This window comes from Hylobates moloch, unplaced genomic scaffold (genome assembly GCF_009828535.3).
Source record: "Hylobates moloch isolate HMO894 unplaced genomic scaffold, HMol_V3 SCAFFOLD_1, whole genome shotgun sequence".
Classification (NCBI taxonomy): Eukaryota; Metazoa; Chordata; class Mammalia; order Primates; family Hylobatidae; genus Hylobates; species Hylobates moloch.
The window spans coordinates 19,352,047-19,374,287 of NW_026652276.1; the positions used below are offsets into that span (position 1 = coordinate 19,352,047).

The 22,241-nt window shown below is 41.5% G+C and overlaps 1 protein-coding gene across 3 annotated transcripts in view; it reads right to left on the reverse strand.

Annotated features, from left to right (window-relative positions):
- Positions 1-22,241, reverse strand: part of SGPP2 (sphingosine-1-phosphate phosphatase 2) — a 126,961-nt gene that overhangs the window by 58,560 nt on the left and 46,160 nt on the right. For all 3 annotated transcript variants that reach the window (XM_032754356.2, XM_058438046.1, XM_032754355.2), the window contains exon 2: positions 16,358-16,516. In XM_032754356.2, the coding sequence (XP_032610247.1) occupies positions 16,358-16,516 (159 nt within the window). The remainder of the gene's footprint in view (positions 1-16,357; positions 16,517-22,241) is intronic.

Below are 22,241 nucleotides of genomic sequence, written 5' to 3' on the forward strand. Positions count from 1 at the left end.
AGACTTTGGGGGGCTGTTGGGAAGGCATGATTGTGTGTTGAAATGTGAGGATGTGAGATTTGGGAAGCGCCAGGGGCAGAATAATATGGTTTGGCTCTGTGTCCCCACTCAACTCTCATCTCAAATGGTAACCCCCATAATCTGCACCTGTTGAGGGAAGGACTAGATGGGAGGTGACTGGATCATGGGGGAGGTTCCCCCCATGCTGTTCTCATGATAGTGAGTTTTCATGAGATCTGATGGTTTTATAAGGCAGTTTCCTCTGCTCTTGCTCACTCTCTCCTGCCTGCTGCCATGTAAGATGTGCCTGCTTCCCCTTCCTCCATGACTGTGAGTTTTGCCTCCCCAGCCATGCAGAGCTGTGGGTCAATTGAACCTCCTTTGTTTATAAATTACCCAGCCTCAGGTAGTATCTTTACAGCAGTGTGAAAATGGACCCTGTCTCTACAAAAAAATTAAAAACTCAGCCAGGCATGGTGGTACCTATCTGTAGTCCCAGCTGCTCAGGAAGCTGAGGCAGGGGGATTTCTTGAGTTCAGGAGTTTGAGGCTGCAGTGAGCTATGATCACAGCACTGCACTCCAGCCTGGGTGACAGATCAAGACTCCGTCTCAAAAAAAAAAAAAATACATTTAGAAGTGCTATGCCATCTTAAAGATTATTTTTAGAAATAATAACTGACTCATGGTTCCTAGGGGTGAAGAGCTGACATGAGACAATCATTACTGGAGTACAATCACATCATCTTACTGGGCAAGCACATTAAAATCTTCTTTTACATGTTTTACAGACTTACTGGCACACCCAGACACAGTTTAGGAAGAAAGTGTTGCTATAGATAATTAATGAATTATGTTCAGGGTTACAAGACAAACCAAAAAACTACAAGTGGAAACCTAGGCTTGATGAATCTATAAGAATACAAGATTCAGAAGCTGTTTTATGAGATGCTTTTAAAAAGATTACTAAGGCTCATGCCTGTCTTCTCACTCATATCAACCTCTAGTGTTCAAATGCACATAACTGCTGGGTGCAGTGGCTCATCCCTATAATCCCAGGACTTTGAGAGGCCAAGATGAAAGGATCTCTTGAGCCCAGGAGTTAGAGACCAGCCTGGGTAACATAGTGAGACCTTGCCTTTACAAAAAAAAAAAAATTAGCCAGGTGTGTTGGCTTGTACCTGTGGTCCCAGCTACTTGGTAGACTGAGGTTGGAGGATCACTTAAGTCTAGGAAGTCTAGGCTGCAGTGAGCTGTGATTGCACCACTGCACTTTAGCCTGGGCAACAGAGCAAGACCCTGTCTCAAAAAGAACTCAAACAAAGCAATAAATGTACATAATCTTGGAATTTTGGATTTCAAAGGCTGATAAATGTCCAAGTGATCCTGTAAGAGTATTTGTCATTGCCTGGGTTTTGATTTGAGTGCCTGTTCCCCTTAGCTTTTGGGATGACCTCACTCGGAAAACCCCTGTTCCACTTACCAAGTATATTTCCTGAACCAGGGTCCATCCCATGCATGGCTCTTTATATTTTAATCTTAAAGGTGACATACTAAAAAGGTTCTAGGTGGTTTTGTATCTCCTATATAAAAGTATGTTTCTCATGAATATAGAAACTTACTCAAAATTAACATCCACAAGGGCTAGATATAGATGAGCACATCCTTAAACACATCCTTTTAGGTAGCTGAAATGTTTTAAACAAAGACAGGCACCTGGTTTTCTGCAACTCAGGCTTTCACAGAGTTTTATTTTTTATTTTATTTATTTATTTTTGAGACAGAGTTTTGCTTTTGTTGCCCAGGCCGGAGGGCAATGGCATGATCTCGGCTCACTGCAACCTCCATCTCCCGGGTTCAAGTGATTCTCCTGCCTCAGCCTCCCGAGTAGCTGGGATTACAGGCATGCGCCACCATGCCTGGCTAATTTTGTATTTTTAGTAGAGATGGGGTTTCTCCATGTTGGTCAAGCTGGTCTTGAACTCCTGACCTCAGTGATCGACCTGCCTCGGCCTCCCAAAGTGCTGGGATTACAGGCGTGAGCCATCACACCCAGCCCACAGAGTTTTAATGATTTAATCCTTTCAGTGTTAAAGACACACCCTTTTGATTGCCCTGTAGGACAAATAGTCAATCATCCTTTGTAGATGAGAAGACTTTTTTTTTTTAAAAGCTCAGTCTCTAACATACATTCTAAAAGCTTTCTATGGTATAAATTTAGGTTTAAATTTCTAATTTCAGCCTCCAAAAAGACAAAGGCCTGAAACAACCTTTAGCTTGTTTAAAATGCTTACCCAAGTCAATGAGCCCTGATCTTTCTTTTTTTCTTAATATATTCTAATTAACAGCCAACATACAGTCCTCACTGGCTACAGAAAAAAATGGAGACTTTTAGTCCATCACCTTGTGTCTATTCCTTCATGCTAAATATTTTTTCCAGTTATGTAGACAAACATTGAAAATTGTTCAACCTCTATTTATTTTGCAGAATTTGTTTAAGAAACCCTTGAGGGTGGGCTTGGATGGGCTCATCCTGCTGGCAGTAGTGTTACAGGTGTGCGATTACTTGTAGAATTTGTAGTAAATACAAGGTTTAATGTTTTCCTTTGTCTAGATCCTCAATTATGGCCTAATAAAATAAATCAACTCTCTTATTTTACTCATTTAGCCTTTGTTTGTTTCACCAGTATTAATTTAAAAGGAAGCAAGCTTACTGCTGCTCACAACTTGCTAATTTCCAAGTTACAGTTTTTGTGGAAAACCTTCAGAATGTCATTCCCCAATCCCCAGAATCAAATTGCTATGTATTCGAAAAGCATTTTCAAATTGAACAAAACATTTTCCCCCTCTGATTTCAGTGTCTGTGAATGCCAGAAGTAATTTAAGTTTAAAAGGAACAAAAACCTAACATCTGTTTCTATTAAATCTGAGTATATGCTATGCAAACAATGAATTTGTATGTGTGTCTATGTTTGTACACACACACACACACACACACACACACACACACACACACACCCCTAAGCTGAGAGTAAGGCTTGCATGTTTGATGTTCTTCATGCCTTTGTGCCTGGACTAGGGGAGCCCTGAACTCACATGGAATTGCACACCCTTTGGGCTTGTATTTCTAAGGCCACATGATTCCTAGTGACTCAAACTTAGGATAGTTTCAACCAGTATCTCCTTAAGCAGCAGTTCCCAGGCTATTTAGCACTGGGATCTGTATTACGGAAGACAAGTTTTCTGCAGATAGGGGCTGGGGGAAGATGCTTTTAGGATGAAACTGTTCCACCTCAGATCATCAGACATCAGTTAGAGTCTCATAAGGAGTGCACAACCTCGATCCCTTGCATGCACAGTTCACAATAGGGTCCGTGCTCCTATGATAATCTAATGCCACTGCTGATTGGACAGGAAATGGAGCTCAGGCAGTAATGCTTGCTCACTCGCTGCTCACCTCCTACTGTGTGACCCGGTTCCTAACAGGTTACAGTACCAGTCCCTGGCCCAGGGTTAGGGGACCCCTGTCCCTAAGGACCCCTCTCACAGAGGACCATTAATGATTGTGTCCTCTCCCTATCATGGGGGACCACAGGAAAGTTGGTAGAAACCAACCCAGTCAGTTGTGTGGGGGTCACCCAGGAGAGATTTTACAGGGTGCAAGGTAAACGCACCTGATAGCAATAATTTAGGTACACATTTAGAATGACCCTGTAAGGCTGATGCACCTGAATGTATGTTCTGAGCTAGGGAATCCAGGAGTGGCCAATGTGCAGATTTGCTTATTCTCTATGATAAACATCCGAACCCCACTCCTGTCCTGTGGAGTATGGGTTGTACAGGGGATTGAGGCCCTGAGTTGAGTTAAATGAAGGTTGCCAAGCGGAGCTCTTCTTTATTGGTGGAAGGGAGGTGGGTGTTAAGTGAAATGCTATACAAACTGCATGCTATTTGCAAGTGGCTGCAGAGTTTCTGTCCAGCCCACCGCCACTGGGCTGCACGGTTATGTTGTCCAGCCTGCCACCACTGGACAGGAGGAGGACGGATATGTTGCCAGTGCACTGCCGCCGGACTGTCTCTCCTATGCAAGCCCCTAATAAAACCCCATGTCTCGTTTGCTCACTCCGGGTCTCTTCTTTGGCCTCTTGAACCTGGTGTCTTCTCTACTGAGGTTAATAGGGGTTTGGCACAACATATGGCAGATGCATGGTTGAAGCTATGGCATATGATGAAAAAGACTAAATATCCTATAAGATGCATCACCACCAGTATTTTTATCATCATAAAACTTTCCAAATGAGAGGGGCCCTGTGGTCATTTTGTTCAACTTCACATTTCACAGATGGTTGGACTGAGGCCCAGAGAAACGTCAATTTGTTAGTTATTAGTAAAGGCTGAACTACAATTCATTGCACACTTGTAACATCCAGCGGGCTATAAGCGCATCCCAACCTGGCTATGTCTTCCCTTTGGATTTCCCATTCTACCTTACCAGAAAAACATGGGCTAGGTAAAATAAATAGAGGCTGAGCAATTTTCAATTGGATTATAAACCAGGTCTCCTAATTCTTAAGAGGAACAAACCATCCTTTGATTCAATTATTCCTTTTAGGTTAAAAGACTCGTGAGTCTTCTCCAATGTCCATTCCATTTCTCACACATTCATCATGAGTTATAAGTCATTTCTAATCTTATGTCAAACCACTTATCCTGAGCATGATATAAACTGTATGCTGAGATCAAACACAACAAAGGACAGAGAGACAGATGGCAGGAAAAGGTGAATTACTCTCAAATCAAACAGTAGGATTTAAGAAAAAAAAATTAATTTTTAAAAATTAAAAATGTTTAATTAATTTGGTTTACTACCTGCAAAATGAAAAATGAAATTTATTGGAACATGTTGAATACAGACAAAAAAAGCCTTAATATATACCATAATTAAGGGAAAAGGTTAGAGCAGAGTACAGAAGCTCACAGCCAGGATTCTGGAATCAGATAGTTACTGGTTCGAATCTAGGCTCTACACCTCTGGCCATGTCAGCTTGGCTGGCCTTCTCACGTGGTTTCCTCCCCTTAAAATGAGAGTCATAATAGTAGTGCCTACACTTCGCTCAAGAATATTTATAAAGGCCACAGCCCCGCATCTAGCACGTAGTCAGGACTTGTAAATGATGGCTCTTGCCACACAGAGAGTGAATATCTTGAAAGCTGGCAAATAGTCCATACTCATTGAAGGAATAGCCAAACTATGGCCACACAGCCACATGTGGCTCATGTTTACAAATTCTATAATGTTATTTATTCATAAGCAGCCATATTGTGGCTTTTTGCAAATTATTTATTCAAGACCCTTCATTCCACCTCACGGAGGACGGAATAATAATAATAACGATGATGATAATAATAAATAAAAACAAGGGTACGCAAGCAAGGAGACCACTGGGGCCGGGGCCTCAGGCACCAGGAGATGGTCAGGAATGCTGGGGGAGGGCAGACGTCCAGAGAGAGGGGCTGGCACCCACGGAGTCAAATTCAGAAAGCCTCAGTTTCCCAGAGGTAGCCTCGGCTGGCTAAGGCCCAGCTTCCGCATAGCAAACGCAGTACCTCCCTGCCACCGTGCAGCCCATCGAGGCCACTACACCAAAACAGCCTGAGAGGCATCCTGTGGCAGCCAAACCCACAAGAGAGGAATGGAGGTCAAGGCCAGTTCCCTGAGGCCGGGCCCTCTAACTAGAGAGGGCTCCCTGGGAAACCCCACTCTGTGCTGGTGAAAGGAATGGGAAGAGAAGCAGTAACAGCAGTTAAGTTAAAGACTGCATTTGTTTTGCAGTTCTCAAGCTTTCAGAAAATCCCAGAGGCCAAAATAAACTGTGGCCTCTTTAGCTGTGAACAGATAGAGCACTTAACCAAGGAAAGCCTCTCCTATCCCTTCCCAGCATGGGGAACACTTGCTAATCTTCAAATGCGACCGGAGAGCTGGTGAGGGGTTGGAGGCTCCTTGTCACTCACACGGGAGCTGGACAGGCCTGGGGTGTGGGGAAGATGAAGGCAGGCAGAGGCAAGAAGCCTGGGAAATTCGTGTAGGGGGAGGAATTGACAAGAAAAATACCCATTCCCCTTAGGTCAAATCCCTAGCTCCTAACAGGGACAAAGGGCCTGCTCTTTCCCTCACTCCTTCTTTTCCACTTGGCTGCTTTGCAGAATAGGATAAGGAAGTAGAACATGGGCCCAGGAATGACAAGCCCACAGGATCTGCAGGCAGCCCTCTGCAGGCCTCCAGCTCGGAAACAAAAGTACCAAAGCCCTTCTCCGCCCTGCTAGGTCCCTGTGATGCTCTGGCCTTTCGAGTACGTGTGAAAAATCTGGGACACACAATCTGACAAGTGCGGGGGTGGGAAGGGGACACACCAGGACCAAGGCATGGAGAACTGGAAGGAAAATATCTAGAAAATCTGTAACATATGGCTGCTGTAGATATAGGCACTTGCAAATGAGACTGTGATGCTAAACTGAACCTTTCCAACCAAATAGGCAAAGCACATTTCTGAATAATTGGACTGGGGAGAAGAGTAAAGTTTCACCATCTGAGGCAACATGGCACAGTGGAAAAGAATGGATGGGGTTTAGAGAGAGCACCAGGGATGAACACTACCTATTCTATTTACTGGTTGTGTCCCTTTGAGCAAGCCACTTCATCTCTTTGGACTTCAGTTGTACTCATCTGTAAAACGGGTTCTTGCATGTAAAGTACTTATACACATAGCAGAGGGGCAGTGAACAGCTTCCATGAGAACCATAATAATTCAAGACGGCAGCTTTGCAAATGGAATTGATTGGTTTAAAAAAGAGAGAAAATTAAGATTTTGTTTGAAAATTTTATCTGAAAGGCCTCCATGGCGTACAGATTGGTTCATTATCTTTCCTCTTGTTTTACAAATGGGTAGGAGAGAACCTGGAACAAAATCTAGTCTGGAATGGTACCTTTGTAAAGAAGCCTCTATGGGGACAAATTTGCCCGCAGGCAGTAGAGGAGAAATCAGGTTTAGCCACAGCAAGAGAGAAACTGAGTTCCTTACCCTCTGCCATATCAGGATGCTCCTTGGTTTGGGGTCTAAATGTAACATGGCAATGACTATTTGTTTTTTCTCGGTAAGACACTAACAGCTAGCATAAGACCAAAAGGAGGAAAGAAGGATTAACTCCACAATAAAACTCTGTATGAAGTGTTTAGTTCTTTGCATCATTTTGGCAGATCCAACCCAATTTCATCTTTAAAATTTTCCTGCCTCCAGGATCCTGATGATCCAAACAATTTTCTACCTGACAAAGCTTTAAAGCCATCACCCATCCACACGATACAGTAAATGAAGCATCAGAAATGGTCCCGGGGTGAGGGGAACAACAGACTCTATCTGGGACAGCTACAATTCTACTCCACCAACAGCATTGCAGTCTTAGCAGCTGTGGGGAAGAGGCAGCAGGAAGGAAGGAGAGAGGGACGGAAGAATGTGGGCACGTTTTCCAGTCATCATCCTAAAAAAAGAGAATCATTTTTCTGGTAATGATGGTTGATAATTAGAGAGATCTAAACTTATTTGTTCACCACAAATCCAGTTTTAAGAGTTTTTTTTTAAACCTACACTAAAACCAAACCTTTTCCTTATTGTGTTTCAAAACCAAACCAATGCAGTTTTTATAATAAACCCCCTAGAGACATTTACTTAATATTTAACTAAGGCTAAATTACAGATTCCACTTCAGAGGGACTAGGCAGAATCTCTGACGCCTAATTCTATTCCATTCAATGCAAGTTAGTGAGGGTGACAATCTGGCCATTGTTGAATACTTTTAAAGACTCATTAATCTCAAGCAAGAACCAACTTAACAAGCAGGGCAATCTTTTGAAGTGTAGGGGTAGTGGTTTAAACAGAGGATTAAGGGATAATCACATTTAAAGTCATCTTTTGGCACTAAGACTGACCCCAGTCTAAGGATTGTGAATTATAGGGATGGGACAGGCTTTTCTCCTCTTGTCTTTAACCAGGTGACAGACTCCCTTATGAGACAGCCAGGTGGCAGCCTGCCCACATCCCAAAACACACTAGTCCATTTTGACACATTATCACAAAATGTTTACCTCTTAACCAATTTATGACTGTTGCATAAAATAATACCCTAAACTCTATAGCAGTTAAACACTATCTAAATAGTATGTCCAATTTAAATGTAAATTTTCAGTGTAGTTTTTACTGTAAGTATCAGCTAGCTAGCTGCTGATAATCAGAATGTGAAAGATATGGAAAAACCACCACTTTAAACTTGAGCTCTTTAACATAATTTGTCCTAGAAGGATAGGAACAGAAGAACCTGCTAAAAGGAATCTTCCACTTTTAAGGCTTCCTTATCACCAGGACTTTGGCTCTACAAAAAAACGAAATTTATATTTGCCAAGCAATTACGCATTTTCCTTTAAAGCATTCCTTCAGTCGTGTTGAATACAAAACAGCAGACAAGCTGACAATTATCTAGCAATGGATTTGATATGCATTTCAAGTGTACTGCCTCATACTGAGGCAATTCAAAACACAAGACAAAATAAGTAAAGCCATATTAGCATTCAGTCTGCACAAGTGATGAAATACCTTCTATTCTATTTTTTTAATGTTGTCCCGCCCAACTCTCCTTCTTTTCCTTTTTCCTCTATACCATGGATGAACCTCTTTTAAGTGTCACATAACAAACATATACTGAAGAGTCATGACATCACAAGCCTCCGAAGATCCTCTAGCTGGGTCCTTTCACTCTGAAGCTAGGAAATCTGCAGGGCAGAATCTCCAAGTTCCTTGAAGAAGGTTTCACTGCTAGGATTGCAGTCCAGATCTCCTGATGTTTCAGAACCTGGCCCATGGCTCTGTGGCCCTAGTTAGTTGTCCATCCTTACCCAATATAGCTGTTTGGACCAAGTACAGCCAATCTATGCATTGGCCAGAGATGGATGGATTTTTGCTACCAGGCTACACCAGGGGCTGTGTCTTGCTGTCTTGAAAATCTGAACTGAAAGACAGTTGAGGGGTGGCCCATGCCTATACTCCCAGCACTTTGGGAGGCCAAGGTGGAAGGATTGCTTGAGGTCAAGAGTTTGAGACAGTCTGGCCAACATAGTGAGACCCCAACTAAGCCAGGTGTGGTGCTACACGCATGTAGTTCCAGCTACTTGGGAGGCTGAGGTGGTAGGATCGCTTGAGCCAAGGAATTCGAAGCTGCAGTGAGCTATGACTGTGCCACTGTACTCAAACCTGGGTACCACAGCAAGACCCTGTCTCCAATCAGTCAATCAATCAATCAATCAATCAATTAATCAAATAAAAGACAGTTGAGAAAGTTACCAGCCAACAGAAGGAGATAAAGAAGAAGAAATCAGGAAAATCACAGTTGAATTATAGCAGACAGCCAAACTGTTCACTAGCATTTGTTCCTGTGAGCTTCTGGTTCTTAGATTTTCCATCACTTTACAGCAAACTCCTACTTTCCTGAGCTAGCTTGAGTGGGTCTCTGTTTCTGAAAGCTAAGAAACACTACCTATATTACATCAGCCTGGTGCTCCTTTCATGGTATTATAGGACAAGAAACTTCTGACCAAACCTCAAAGCTGCTGGTGAAGTAGAAGCAGCCCCACTCTCTTCTCACACAGACACTCCTTGCTTTCAACCTGGGAGACGATCAAAAGCCAATAATTATTAGAAGAGAGATTAACCCTGTCTGGAAACTCTCAGGGACAACCAGAGCTTCAACATAATCAGAAAAGCCATAATAACAATTCAGTTACGATAACACTTACTTAAAAATAACCATGCTATGTTAGAATGCTGGGAAATATATCTTTTGATGTGAGGTGAAAAAACAAATCTTACAAATGGGAAAAAAAAAAGTAAGAAGAAACTCAGAAACAAATTTTAACGTTATTGGAGTTCAGACAGCATGTAGCAAGTTTTCTAAGGGCTGGTCACCTCCCCCGCCTCCTCACAAGTAAGCTCTTTTATGCTAGGAAAACTATACGCCAGAAACATTATTAAGTGCCTGAGGACAGGAGTCCCACATTAAATGGCCTTTAAACGACCAGGGAGGTCACAAAGTGTAAGACAATAGGGAGTGGTGAGGTCTGTGCCTAAAGTGAGCACTCAGTATAAAAGCATTCAAATTCCATTTTAAAGGATTTTCCTAGGTCACTATTGATGATACTATAGAATTAAATACCGCTTCTCAAAGTCTTGAACTTCTAAACATCTTACATATAAACATACACTGCCTCTGAGACACAGAAAATTCACTATCATTCTATGTTAACAACTGGTGGAAATCAATAAAAAATGAAAGCCCCTTTTAGAAAAATACTCACAAGGCAGACTGACAATTCATACAAGTTAATACAAATGACTAATAAAAGTATGAAAAATGTTTTCATCTTCACTAATTATATATGAACTGGAAGTTAACTGAGATATCATTTTTTTTTCAATGTTTATTTTAAGCTCGGAGTACATGCGCAGGATGTGCAGGTCTGTTGCATAGGTAGACATGCGCCATTGTGGTTTGCTGCACAGATCCCCATCACCTAGGTATTAAGCCCAGTATCCATTAGCTATTCTTCCTGATGCTCTCCCTCCCGCCAACCCCCGACAGGTGCCCAGTGTGTGTTGTTCCCCCTTATGTGTCTGTGTATTCTCATTAATCAGTTCCCACTTATAAGTGAGAACATGTGGTGTTTGGTTTTCTGTTCCTATGATAGTTTGCTGAGGATAATGGTTTCCAACTCCATCCATGTCCTGGCAAAGGACATGATCTCATTCCTTTTTATGGCTGCATATGTACCACATTTTCTTTATCCAGTCTATTATTGATGGGCATTTAGGTTAATTCCATGACTTTGCTATTGTGAATAGTGCTGCAATGAATATGCGCATGGAAATACCACTTTTCTTTGGTTAAATTAGCAATGATTTAAAAATGAGAACGCAGACAGTTCAGGAAAAGGAGCCAGAATGAGTACTCTCACACAGCGGGTACTGACACCAGATATTTCTGAGAAAATAATTGAGCAACATGTATCACTAGCCTTGACAATTCTGTCAATTTCATGAGTCAGGAAAAGGTTTGCTCTCTTAGAAATGGGCTTATGATTTCCTAACGGATAGTGTAACTTCATTTTGGTTGGTCAAGACAAAGCTCAAATATGAATCTGCAGCTCATCTTTGAACCAGCATGCCACATTTCACTTTAGTCTGGGCTTTCATCTTCTATTGTATCTGTGCTCCCCTTACTTTCACTTTTTATCCGTTTATCTCGTTTTTTCTACACCTCATTATGAATGCTATGAAGTATCCGTGGAAAGAAATATCTGTGTAAAATATCATAAGAACAGAGAAAATGAGGCTTCCAAACTCCCAGGATCAGTTGTGGTATCAATGCTTGCATTGCTATTTCACAAAATGAGGAATTTAGCAAAAAAGTGAGTGAGATTTTGCTTCATGTTACAAAACTAAACACCTCCCAAGTTCAAAGAAGTTGCCTCTAACCTTTTAAAGATACAGAAATATAACTTTAAAGCTTTTATATTTTTTGTTAGGTCTGTCACCATGCCAAAATGAAAGTGAAGAGATTAGATAATCATGCCATGGGGCAGTGACTCATCTTCTGAAACAGCATCCTCAATATCTCTTTATAAGCATTCTAATCAGAAAATCCATTTGCTGTCTTTTTTTGGCCCAATGTCTAAAATTCTTTTGAGTCCAAAGATAGGTTAAAAACCTTGATACAGGACAGAGGAGAGAAGTAGTGAATTGATTGATGTGTTTCAGCTAATTTAACAAAAGCTTATTCCATACAGTGGGGTTTGTTAAGGTTTGTTAACCCATTTATGCTGGAGGTTGCAAATTTTTGTGTGTGAAAAATCAGACCTTGGCAATGACCTTGAGCGGTAGGATATAAATAACTCCCACAAGCTTCACGTTCCAATAATGGAACACTAGGCGTAAATGGGTTAAGAAGGGTAGATAAGAAACAGTTAAGTAGAGTATAGGGTTAATAAATGCCATAAGGGCACCGCTGGAACACAAACCAAAGCGAATATGCAATAGAAGAAAACTCTGGGCAAATCATTTTAATGCTTGAAGCCACGGTTTTAGCATCTTTAAAAAAATATTGTGCTCCTTATGCTACTTAGCTGTGTTCTCCTAAGAAACAACCATGACAGCTTCCCCTGGTAGACGAGGCCTGGGCACAGGATCAAATCCACCTTGCCATGTAATCCAGTGTGATCTGGGGCAAGTTATTTAACCTTTCTACATTTCAGTTTCAGGATCTGTAGAGTGGGCTGGTAATAATTATTTCTCAGGATTGCTGGTAGGATTAAGTGAAGTAAAATATGTAATGCACTCTGACAGTGAATGGCATATATACTAAATGCTCAATATAGGGTATGGCTTATCAATATTTGAAATATTACTATTCCAATCTAGAAAATGATACTGCCCATTGTTATGAAGCTCATATAAGATAATGAACATAGATGCCTATAAAAGCAACAAAAGATGTACAATACAGTTGAGGACTAATTATGATTGTGAGGAGAGAGCACTTGATACAACCATAAATTTTGCTAAGCTACTTCAGACAGTGTGAGTCACCATTAAGGCAACAAAAGATTTTTAAAAGCAATGAAACCTGTAGGGGTTTCATCCAGTGACAATTCCCAAATTAATATAAAATGTGCCAAGCTTTGGCAGTCCTGAACAAAGCTGCCTTCCAGTGAGTTTTGGGTGAGGTAAGATGTTCAGTTACAAGACTTCAAGCTCTGTCCCTTATGTAATTAACATTTCTTAATCCCTATCCCTTTGAAGAAGCAGCCACTAATTTAGGGATATCCTTTTCTGAAGAAAGTCTGCCTCAGCAGGAAGCTGATTGCCCTGGCTGGCCCGAGTACCAGAACCTAACCCTTATCCACCCCAGGCTCCCAACTCCGCCCCCCAACCTCCGGGACTTGCCCTTCCTTTCGTCTGCCTTCAACTCTGGAGCCAAACCAAGTATCTCTCATTATTGTCTCTGTAGCCCATCAGAGAGCACCCCTAATCCCAACACGCGTACGTACACACACACACACACACACACACATGCATGCACACACACGCAGATATAGGTGTGTATGTATATTACACACAGATGCACACGCAGATGCACAAACATGCGCAAGCACACCCGCACCTCCCTCTCCCCCTCCCTCCCTCTCTCTCCGTGGAATGGCCTCCACTCTCTCCCAGGCACTGGCAGGAATGCACACACTACCTTACACTTCTCACACCGACTTCTCACAGCACCTTATGCTTCTCACACTTCCTTAAAATGACCACACAGAACTCTCAGCACAGGGGGACTGGTGAACCAGGCCATGCACCCATTTTAAAAAGTCAAGTAACAGGTGGCCAAACCTCAGGACAAACTGCACATTCAGAGGTTATTTCTTCCTTTCTCGGGCAAAGATTTTATTTGCCTCACTCTATGACAAAAGCTTGTCATTTTGCCTCAAACAGGCACTCTGATGCTTTGAAGTGAGGAATCCAAAGCATAAAATAACCACCAATAATGGCAACCAGAGTGTCCCCTAGCCACAGCCTTCTATAGAGTCTAGAGGTCTTCCCAGCTCTCAGGGAAAGTTTCCACCCTCAGTGGGGGAGGTAATTGGTCATGAGTGGATCAAACACATTATAAGATATTCCTGTGTAATGTACTTCTCATCGTCTGCCCCACTCAACCATTATTAAGGTTTTGGGATTTAGAACACACACACACACATATACACACACCTGTATACATATACTCACACACATATACACACCTATAAACACACACAAATATATACACACATATATATACACACACACACACATATATACACACCTATATACATATATTCAATATATACATACCTATAAACACACATATATACACACCTATACACACATATACACACCTATACACACATACACATATATACACACCTATATACATACACATATAAATACACACATATATACACACACCTATATATACACATATACACACTATACACACATACATACACACCTATATACTCCAATACACATATATACACATCTATATACATACACACAATAAACACACATATACACAAACCTATATACACACATATACACACCTATATACACACATACACATATACACAAACCTATATACACACACAGATATACACACACTTGTATACGCACATACACATATATACACACCTATATACATACACACACACCTATGTACACACACATACATATATATACACACTTATGTCTTACACACACACACACACACACACATCTTAGAAAATAAACGACAGTGGGAAAGAAACTCAAGCCCATAGATTTTCCATGGGTTTTCAGATCTTAAGAACAGAAGGACCACTCCCATTCTCTCTCTCCTGCCCCCATCCTGCCTGCTCCGCGGACACAGAAGTGGCCTCAGAAACCGGGAGGGACAACTGGACTAACGTTCTCTTTATGATTTGCAAGATGCTTATGCTTTTGCAGACTCTCAGATTATACTTCTAGACAGAAGCTAGATTTCAAAAGAGGGCTATTGGGAGACAGGGATGGGGAGTCCCAGGTGGAGCCAGGGGCAGTTGCTCCCTAGTCCCCCTGTTACAAATCCTGGTGAAGGATTTGTGTGGATACCTCGCCCTTGCCACCCCTCACCCTGACCCAGGACATTGCTGCTTTATTTCTGTCCCCTGCCCCTGAGAACATTCGAATTTATGACCCCTGATCAAGTCCATTCTACTTGTTCTACAAATGAGAAAACATAAAGCTCACCATAGGAAAGTCACTTGCTGAAATCTTCTCTTTTATACCCAACCAAGTGCTTCTGAACCTCTATTTCTAGTGCAGAATCTTGAGTCAGGGAAACAGTCTTGTCTGGAAGTTCCCTCCACCAGCTAAATAACCTTTGACCTTAGAATTGGTTGATCTTCAAGACTCCTTCACCTTCATGCACTAGTCACTATGCGTTATCATGGTCAAATAGCAACCTGCAGAGTCCTCCACATGCCAGGCCTAGAGCTCTGTGCACACTCTAGATATTCCCATGATGATTCTGAGGAGGCACATTCTTTACACAATTTTACAAATGAGGAAGGTAAGGCTCGGCACAAGGGCACACAGATGGGGCCTGGACTGTACTTGAGCTCAGGCCTCTCTGATACCAAACCTACATATCTGGAGTGTGCCTTGCTGCCTTGCAAATGTCTACCATCTCTTTCAACGAGACACAAAATCAAAACTCATTTGGCCCTGAACAAAATTAAATGCCAGGGTTACCAGTGAAACAGCAGAAAAAGGCTCTGCCTGTCTACCTGGGATTGTCATATGGTTTCTGTGTATTTGTAGCTGCTCCTGCTACACTAGACGTTCCCTCAAGGAAAGTGCTTTGCCTTATGTGTTTTGGCCTCTCCCATGTGTATAGTCACTTAATACTGCTTGGAGGTATTGCTCAGCAGCTTCTGATTTTAGTTTCTGGTCAAATTTTACTAAAATAGGCCCCTTGGGAGGATGCATTTCATACCACTCTATGGGTCCTTAGAAAGGTCCTTTCTTCTCTGGTGATCACTTATGCCCTCTCCTACTTTGATCTACCCTTGGGAAAGTATATCTCAAAGTACACGAAATCACAGGTTTGGTTTTTGCAAATAAAACAAGTTGTGTTCATAGCAGTAAGAGATAAGCCTGGCCAACATGGCAAAACCCCGTCTCTACTAAAAATACCAAAATAACTGGGCGTGGTGGTGCACATCTGTAGTCCCAGCTACTCAAGAGACTGAGGCAGGAGAATCGCTTGAACCTGGGAGGCACCTGACCTCAGGTGATGCGCCCACCTTGGCTTTTAGTTTAGTTTAACTTTGAAGCAAGGATGATAATAGTCCCTCCCTAAAACTGGTCCTCTCCCTGTTGGGGGATGAAAACCACCTTTGTAAGACTAATGAAAGGCCACAAGATTAGAATTTTGGGAGAGTCCTGAATTCTGCGAAGATGTAGGCGTCATTAAAGGACAACCAGCCACTGTCCCCCAGCCTACCTTTCTTCAATTCCCTTACTGTTCAGGGAACACAAGTTGTGTCCACTGCTTTCTAATTTTTCCAAAGTAAATTAGGCAACAAATTCAACTCTAAGTGGTAAAAAAAAAAAAAAAAGAAAGAAAGAACATATTTGCAAAGTACTTGAGTATCAAAGGAAGTAGTTGTTTTAGAAGTAGCATCAGTTAATGAGTAGTAATAATACTTACAACCCATATGATGATCAACCTTCTGGATAAATAAGGGTCAATATTCCAGTGAGTGAATGGAAGAAACGTGATGTAGAACACTTCTTGGCCCAAAGCAGCTGAAAATTGGAATAGGTAATAGTAGAAATAATTCTTCACGACGTACTTCTGTACATAAGCCTACAAGACAAAAGTTAGAAGACTCTGTGAGTTCATGCAGTATGTCAAGTTTTAAACATCTCTGTCTAAAACTCACAGGTCTCAATTGCCAAGACGCTGTCTCCTCTCCCATTATGTTATTATGGTATCATTACTGTGGTTGAACACTTTTCAACCTCAATTTATTCAAACACGGAGGCTGTGAATTTTTTGTAAAATTAAATAAGTAATATCCAAGACAGAAGTACCAGGAGAAGACGCACAAAAAACAGCCAAAAACTTTTTTCTTGTATATGCAGAGAGCTAGAAACCTGGAGAAAGTCAATTCTGTTAGGACATTATATGGGTCTCTGCAATAGGCAGAGTAATGATTCCCTCAAAGATTTCTATGTCCTAAATCCTAGAACTGAATATATTACCTTACAGGGCAAAAGAGACTTGAAATATGCAATTAATGATCTATTTTAAAATTTGTATTGATATATAATAATTGTACACATTTATGAGGCACATGTAATATTTTTATACATACGTATAACACATAATGATCAGTCAAGGTACTTCAGATGTCTGTCACCTCAAACATTTATCATTTCTTAGTGCTGGGAACATTTCAGATGTTTTCTAGCTATTTTGATATTCTTTTTTTTTTTTTTTTTTTTTTTGAGACAGAGTTTTGCTCTTGTTGCCCAGGCTGGAGCGCAATGGCACGATCTTGGCTCACTGCAACCTCCGCCTCCTGGGTTCAAGTGATTCTCCTGCCTCAGCCTCCCAAGTAGCTGGGATTACAGGCATGCACCACCACATCCAGCTAATTTTGTATTTTTAGTAGAGATGGGGTTTCTCCATGTTGGTCAGGCTGGTCTCGAACTCACGACCTCAGGTGATCTGCCCACCTCAGCCTCCCAAAGTGCTGGGATTACAGGCATGAGCCACCGCGCCCAGCCTGACAATAACATATTCTTAACTGTAGTCACCCTATTGTGCTATCCAACACTATAACATTTCTTCTAAATGTATATTTGTATGCATTAAACAACCTCTCTTCATCCCCTCTCCTTCCCAGCCTCAAATTAATAATCTCGAGATGGGGAGATTATTCTGGATTTTCTGGGTGGGCTCAACCTAATCACAAGAATTTTTTTTAGAAATGGAAGGAGGAGGCAGAATGGTCAGAGTCAGAGAACGATTTGAAGATGCTAAGCTGCTGGCTTTGATGATGGAGAGAGTGGCCCTGAGTCAAGGAACTGGATAGCAGCCTCTAGGAGCTGGAAGAAAGCAAGGAGTCAGATTCTTCCCTCCAGGCTCCAGAAGAAATACCACCTAGCTGACACCTTCATTTTGGCTAAATAAGATCCACTTTGAACTTCTGACCTATAAGAAAATAAATCTGAAACTGCTTTTGCAAAGATTATGAAAGAGAAGAAGTCTAGCCTGGCTGACTCTATCTTGCTTCTAGCCTCACAGGCTGGCTGTATTCACTCACTCCTGGGCGTAGGCCAGGCTATCCATGGGAGGAATTTAGTTTAGTTTAACTTTGTTTATTTTTTATTTTTTGTTTGTTTGTTTGTTTGAGACAGAGTCTCGCTCTGTCACCCAGGCTGGAGTGCAATGGCACTATCTTGGCTCACTGCAACCTCTGCCTCCCAGGTTCAAGCGATTCTCCTCCCTCAGCCTCCCCAGTAACTGAGACTACAGAAGTGTACCACCACGCCTGGCTTATGTTTGTATTTTTAGAGAGATGGGGTTTCGCCAAGTTGGCCAGATTTATGTCCAACTCCTGACTTCAGGTAATCTGCCTGCCTTGGCCTTTAGTTTAGTTTAACTTTGAAGCAAGGATGGTAATAGTCCCTCCCTAAAACTGGTCTGCTCCCTGTTGGGGGATGAAAACCACCTCTGTAAGACTAATGAAAGGCCACAAGATTAGAATTTTGGGAGAGGCCTGAATTCTACTAAGATGTAGGCATAAAGGACAACCAGCTACTGTCCCCCAGCTTACGTTTCTACAATTCACTTACTGACCAGGCGTGTGACTTCCCCAATTGCTCCTATATCTATATCATCATCATCGTCATATAACATCAGTTCTGCAGAACCTAAGATTTGTCTATTGAAATGTTTTCCAGACTTTTGCATTCTGGTGACCAACTGACTCCACCTGGACCCATGACTCATGACTCCACTGGTCCTGCGGCCCCCACCCAGAGGCTGATTGGAGTAATAAACTCTCGTCTTCCACTTGGCTAGCGGGCCCTGCATTAATTAAACTCTTTCTCAACTGCAATACAACTGCCTCAGTGAATTGGTTTTATTTATGCAGCAGGAAGAACCCATTGGGAGACTACAAATTTGCATTTTAAGCCGCTAAGTTTGTGGTACTTTGTTATAGCAGCAATGGATAACTAATACAAAGATGTTAGAAAAATCACTTGCCTCCGAACCTTACAAATTCACCTTTTAAATGGGACTAATGAAGTTAACCCATCACAATGATGGTGTGAGAAACGCTTAGCAGAAAGTACACACAAGACCTGTTAAAGTGCATTCTCATTTTTTATTATCCTTTTCTTCCTACTTATCCTGGTAGTGGGCAGAAAAGAAAGACTTAGGGAATTAAAACAGAAAATCAGCAATCTAGTAAAAAATATGGTAAACACCTTTATATTATGGGATGTTAACAACTTAAAAAACAAAAACATGGTCACCCTGTTACATGAAACTAAAAAGGATAATTTTAGTGCTACTTAAGGTAGTCATAAACTTTATAAAAATAAAATCAAAGTAAAATGCCAACACTAAAACAGGAGAGAAAAAGAGGCAACACTGTTACAGGGAGATTTTTCTCAAGACTCTTGGAGATCTGGATTTTTGTTTTGTTTTGCTCTACACAAAGTCTGAGGTTCTTGAATCCCAGGGGATTTCAGAGAACAAGTTATATTTGTTTACGTATTTATCCTGTAAATATTCATTCTGTGCCTATGATGCCCATTCTGTGCTAAGTGCTAAGCATATTTGGAAGAGCCAGGTGTCATGTCTGCTTCAAGAAAGTCTTATGGGAGAGGGGGGAAGAGCACAATTTGGGGGAATAAATTTTTAAAGGATCATTGTTGTATTTAAGGCCTAAAAAAAGGCTGAGAGTACTTTTATACTTGAGAAATAAAAAAAAATGACCTCGGAAACTGCAAGAACATAACTGTACTTGACACTATTGGCTATCAAGTATGCATTCCTCTCTTTTACCTCCCTAAAATGTTCCCAGTTTTGTTCCAGTAGCTCTACCTCCCCAACATAGCCCTGAGGGAAAGTTGACACTGCTCTCTGGGAATCCATCTAGATTCATCCAAAGGAGTCATGATAAGCATAAGAATTCAGTCTCAAGCCGAGCAGTGCACAGGACTACCGGGAGACAGTTACTGGTCAGGCGTAAGTACATGTAATCTAAAAAGGGGTCTCCCGTCAGGGATAAACTTTACTTCCAAGTGAATTCGATTGAAAGAGAATGGCAATACATTCATCCTAAACAGGAATGACAATAATGCACAAATGAATTAGATAAGGAAGTGTATAGTTTCACCTCTCTGCTAAGATATCATGGTTGCATTTGCAAAACAAGGACAAGGGTCTGAGACAAGTAAGTGACAAATGCCTTTCTAGAGCGGAATCATGAACTGCCTGAGGTAAGGACTAATCTCTGCAGGTTCTGTTTACAAATATACAATCCAATAGGCCTGACCTTAAGGCACACCCTATAAAGAGCTCCTTTTTACATAAAGGTTAGTTATTTTAGCCCACCAGCTACCAGATACACCTGGTAATCTTTCCAGCCTTGCAGCTTTACAGGGATAAATTTTGCCGAACTCTAACAAAACCCTCGCTGGTATCATTTCATGATACCCAAGTGTTATATGACATTATAAGTACTCAGCAACCATCATTTCCCTACTCTAGAGATCGACCTGAGACCACATTCAATATCTTAATCCTAGTAAACAATTGAAAAGACCACCAAAAGTGACAGCAAACTGCTTCAGTGCTGCATATCTCTAACTAGTATCTTTAGACAGGCTTTATTATAATCTCTCAGGAATTTGTTTTTTGAGGGAAAAGCTAACTGTTCTCCAACTCTTCTCAGGAACAGAATAACCAAAGGTGAAGTTTAAAATATCAGCATATATAGATGACACCCCAAGGATTTCTTAGATAACTTCTCTGTATATATGATTAAATAGCTTGAGAACCAATACTTCCCTTTAAATTCTTGGGGCCTTAGACATACCTAAATAAAACAACACGTACTTGTCTTTTGTATTTTATTTTTTAATTTTACTTTAAATTCTAGGATACATGTGCAGATCGTGCAGGTTTGTTACATAGGTATGCATGTGCCATGTTGGTTTGCTGCACCTATCAACCCATCATCTAGGTTTTAAGCCCCACATGCATTAGGTATTTACCCTGATACTCTCCCTCTCCTTGTCCCCTACTCCCCGACAGGCCCCGGTGTGTGATGTTCCCCTCCCTATGTCCCTGTGTTCTCATTGTTCAACTCCCACTTATGAGTGAGAACATGTGGTGTTTGGTTTTCTGTTCCTGTGTTAGTTTGCTGAGAATGATGGCTTCCAGCTTTATCCATGTCCCTGTAAAGGACATGAACTCATTCTTTTTTATGGCTGCATAGTATTCCATGGTGTGTATGTATCACATTTTCTTTCTCCAGTCTATCATCGATGGGCATTTGGGTTTGTTCCAAGTCTTTGCTATTGTAAATAATGCTGCACTAAAACATAAAACAACACGTATTTGCCTTTTTAGAAGAATGATGAGTTTCCTTTGTAGTAAATCTCAGTGTGTGTGACTTCAATACATCTTTGGAAATAGTAGGAATTTCAGTTCCAGTGTGTGTGTTGTTCCTACTGGGAACAATTAGAAAAGGAAGAAATAGTGGTTAGAAATGGTAGGTAAAATAGAATGGCAGAGAAGAGAGGAGCAAAAGCTGAGAGAAATGAAACCAAGTTCCAGAATTCTACCTCTACATTTCTGACTAGCCAGCAAAAGAGCTGATGGCCCAGGCTTTGATGGCAGGCTTTGAGGAGAGCCACTCTTAGAAATAAAATGCTTCAGCCGGGCACGGTGGCTCACGCCTGTAATCCCAGCACTTTGGGAGGCTGAGGCAGGTGGATCACGAGGTCAGGAGTTCAAGACCAGCCTGGCCAAGATGGTGAAACCCTGTCTCTACTAAAAATACAACAAATTAGCTGGAAGTGGTGGCACGTGTCTGTAATCCCAGCTACTCCGGAGGCTGAGGCAGAGAATTGCTTAAACCTGGAGGGGCAGAGGTTGCAGTGAGCCGAGATCATACCACTGCACTCCAGCCTGGGCAACAGAGCGAGACTCCATCTCAAAAAAAAAAGAGAAATAAAATGTTTCTTAGAAGGCATCTCATCTGTCACACAGCAAATGAAGAAGTGTCTGACAAACAAGAAATGATAAAATGAAGATTACCCACATACCCATTATTACTAGCCACAAAATGTCACTGATGTTCCTCATGAGAGGCTCTTATTTATTGGTTTATTTTTCTGAAAGTTTTTTTAAAAAAAGGGGTTTCCTAGGGCTCCTTATTATCTCAGGCTCCCAACCCCATATTCCCTTTTAGGTCATAAGTTCTTTAAATGCACATTTTCCTAAAATGGGATTTTTTCAGCCATTTAACCTTGTGGTTGCAGAAGAGCTACTCTATCTTGCT